The 2,227-nt window shown below is 36.7% G+C and overlaps 1 protein-coding gene across 1 annotated transcript in view; it reads left to right on the top strand.

The window, feature by feature from the left end:
* MYZAP (myocardial zonula adherens protein) overlaps positions 1-2,227 on the top strand; it is a 60,838-nt gene that overhangs the window by 49,368 nt on the left and 9,243 nt on the right. The window contains exons 6-8 of the mRNA XM_072399093.1: positions 251-403; positions 1,321-1,446; positions 2,000-2,128. Coding sequence (XP_072255194.1) covers positions 251-403; positions 1,321-1,446; positions 2,000-2,128 — 408 coding nt within the window. The remainder of the gene's footprint in view (positions 1-250; positions 404-1,320; positions 1,447-1,999; positions 2,129-2,227) is intronic.

Genomic DNA, 2,227 nt, shown 5'->3' with positions numbered 1-2,227 from the left:
TTTTTTTTTACAGTGGAGCCAACTTTTAAAACTGAAACCACCATTGTCTTCCTAATATGCACAGATGGCATGCTTTTCAGTTTGCCTTTTATTCTCCACTCTCCTTTTTTTTACTCAGTATTTGTGTGCAATATTGGGGAGTACTAACATGAATTAAAAAGGATAACGTGACTATTTTCTCATAGTAAGCAATTGGTTCCAGAAATGTCAATTTTGTGTATTATTCGGCATGCCTTTGATTCTGTTTTAGAAAACACTGGTGGATATGACCCTGGAACATTGTAGCATCAGAGACGAGGTGAAGAGCTTGAAACATTCCTATGACGAGTCCTTGGATAAATTAAAAGAAAAACAGCAGCTACTGGAAGCTGCACAAGCAGAAAATCAGCTATTAAAAATCAAGGTAAATGGCTGCTGCAAACCGCAGTTGAACGATGTGGACCATTTGTCGTCGTGTTTGAAATGTTCTTTTGTTGGACTTAAGCTGCTTCCTGTAGGTACATTAATTCCCATCTGCCAGTCTGCTGCAGGTGAAGGCTGTACATCAGATGAATTAGGTCTTTGTATACTTGTCCAAGTGAAAAACGTCATTCCCTCATTTCCCTGGTTACCTGGACTAGAATTAATTTTTTATTCCACATTTAAGTACATGTGGCCCTTATTAGACATATTGTGACCCCTTTAAAATTTAGCCGCCTTTTTAATTTAAAGTTGAAATTTTCTCATATATAAAAGACACAAAATAGTCCATCTCTGTAATTGTTATTAAGAATTTGTTATTCCAGTATGTTTTAATTATAAGCAGTTTACATGCCTAAAGCTACGTACACACGTCCAATGGTTCTCGCCCGATAATCGGCTCATAGCCGATATCGGGCGAGAATCTGGTGTGTGTACAGCGCCAGTCGTCCATCATCTGAACGACTGTCCTGGCGGGTCAATGGACGACGAATGATCCTAATGCAAGGGAAGGGGAGAGCACGCAGCAGGGTGACGTGCCGCTCTGACGCTCTCCCCTCTCCATAGAGCAGAACAGTGCTGTATGTACAGCACTTGTTCATGCATTGTGTAATAATAGTCATTGGAAAGGATCATGAAAGATCCTTTTCAAAGACTGTTATTGCATGTGTGTATGCTGCTTAAGTTTGATCTGGTATCAGCAAGCAGGGGGGATGTTTATTTAAATTTTCAGTTCAGTCCAGTCCCTGAGTTTATAATGACAGAATTACATCAAGAATTCTCAATATAAAGCTCTCGTCTATTCCCCCAAAATTTCAAAATCATATTGATTTTTCTATTTTCTTTTTTTTTTTTCAACAGATAGAGTCCTCCCAGGAAGCCAATGCAAATGTCTTAAGAGAGATGACAAGAAAATTGTACAGTCAATATGAACAAAAGCTCCAGGAAGAGGAACTTAAATATAACGCAGAAAAAGAAGCTCTTATTGTAGGTTCTTGAACAAAAACTTAAATTACATTGTGTGTTATATTTAATAAAAATTTTTGAAAAGGCAAGTCCTTCAAATCTTTTAGAGTTGTAATAACAAAGTTGTGCTGCTCTATGATGAACTAGTTTCTAATCCTAACTCGTGTGCTTATATTGGAGTTGGTTTTTAGGTTCTTTTGGAATTTTTTAAAGGATTTAAATTAAGTTTAACCTTAAATGAAAATCCCTTCCAGCAGCCAGTATCAGGTGGTGAGTTATTCCTGGGACTGGTGGACACTGGAAAAACATAGTTCACGTCTAGAGGTCACAGTGCTAGTTCTAGTTCCCTTACCTTTGAGTATTTACTTCCAATTTACAAGAATAAGCTGTAAAACTATTATATAGTTTGCTATATAAAACTACAGTATGGGTGCAGAATACCAAATCTCAGATCAGCTGTCATCCCATTTTCAGGTTCTACACCCTCAATATGCTTACATCAAATTTTAGAACTTGGAAACAGATTGAGGCCTCTGTCAATAAAATAAAAAAATATCTTTACATTTATTCAAAGGGACAGACAAAAAAGTACATACAGGCTGTTGAAGATGCCACGGAGAAGGTCCAAGAAGCAGAATCCAAAATAGAAGAACGGGACGCAAAGATTGCAGAACTTGACAAATTAGTTCAGCGAATGCAACAGGTGACAACATTTTCATTCTATTTCCACTTACTTTTAATTGTTAGTATCTATTAATAGACAAATAAGTATTGTGAAAGTAGTGTTTATTTTAAGTGTAAT

This window comes from Pyxicephalus adspersus, chromosome 2 (genome assembly GCF_032062135.1).
Source record: "Pyxicephalus adspersus chromosome 2, UCB_Pads_2.0, whole genome shotgun sequence".
In the NCBI taxonomy this organism is placed as follows: domain Eukaryota; kingdom Metazoa; phylum Chordata; class Amphibia; order Anura; family Pyxicephalidae; genus Pyxicephalus; species Pyxicephalus adspersus.
The sequence above is the reverse complement of the archived record's forward strand: the minus strand, read 5'-3'. Positions and strand labels throughout refer to the sequence as shown.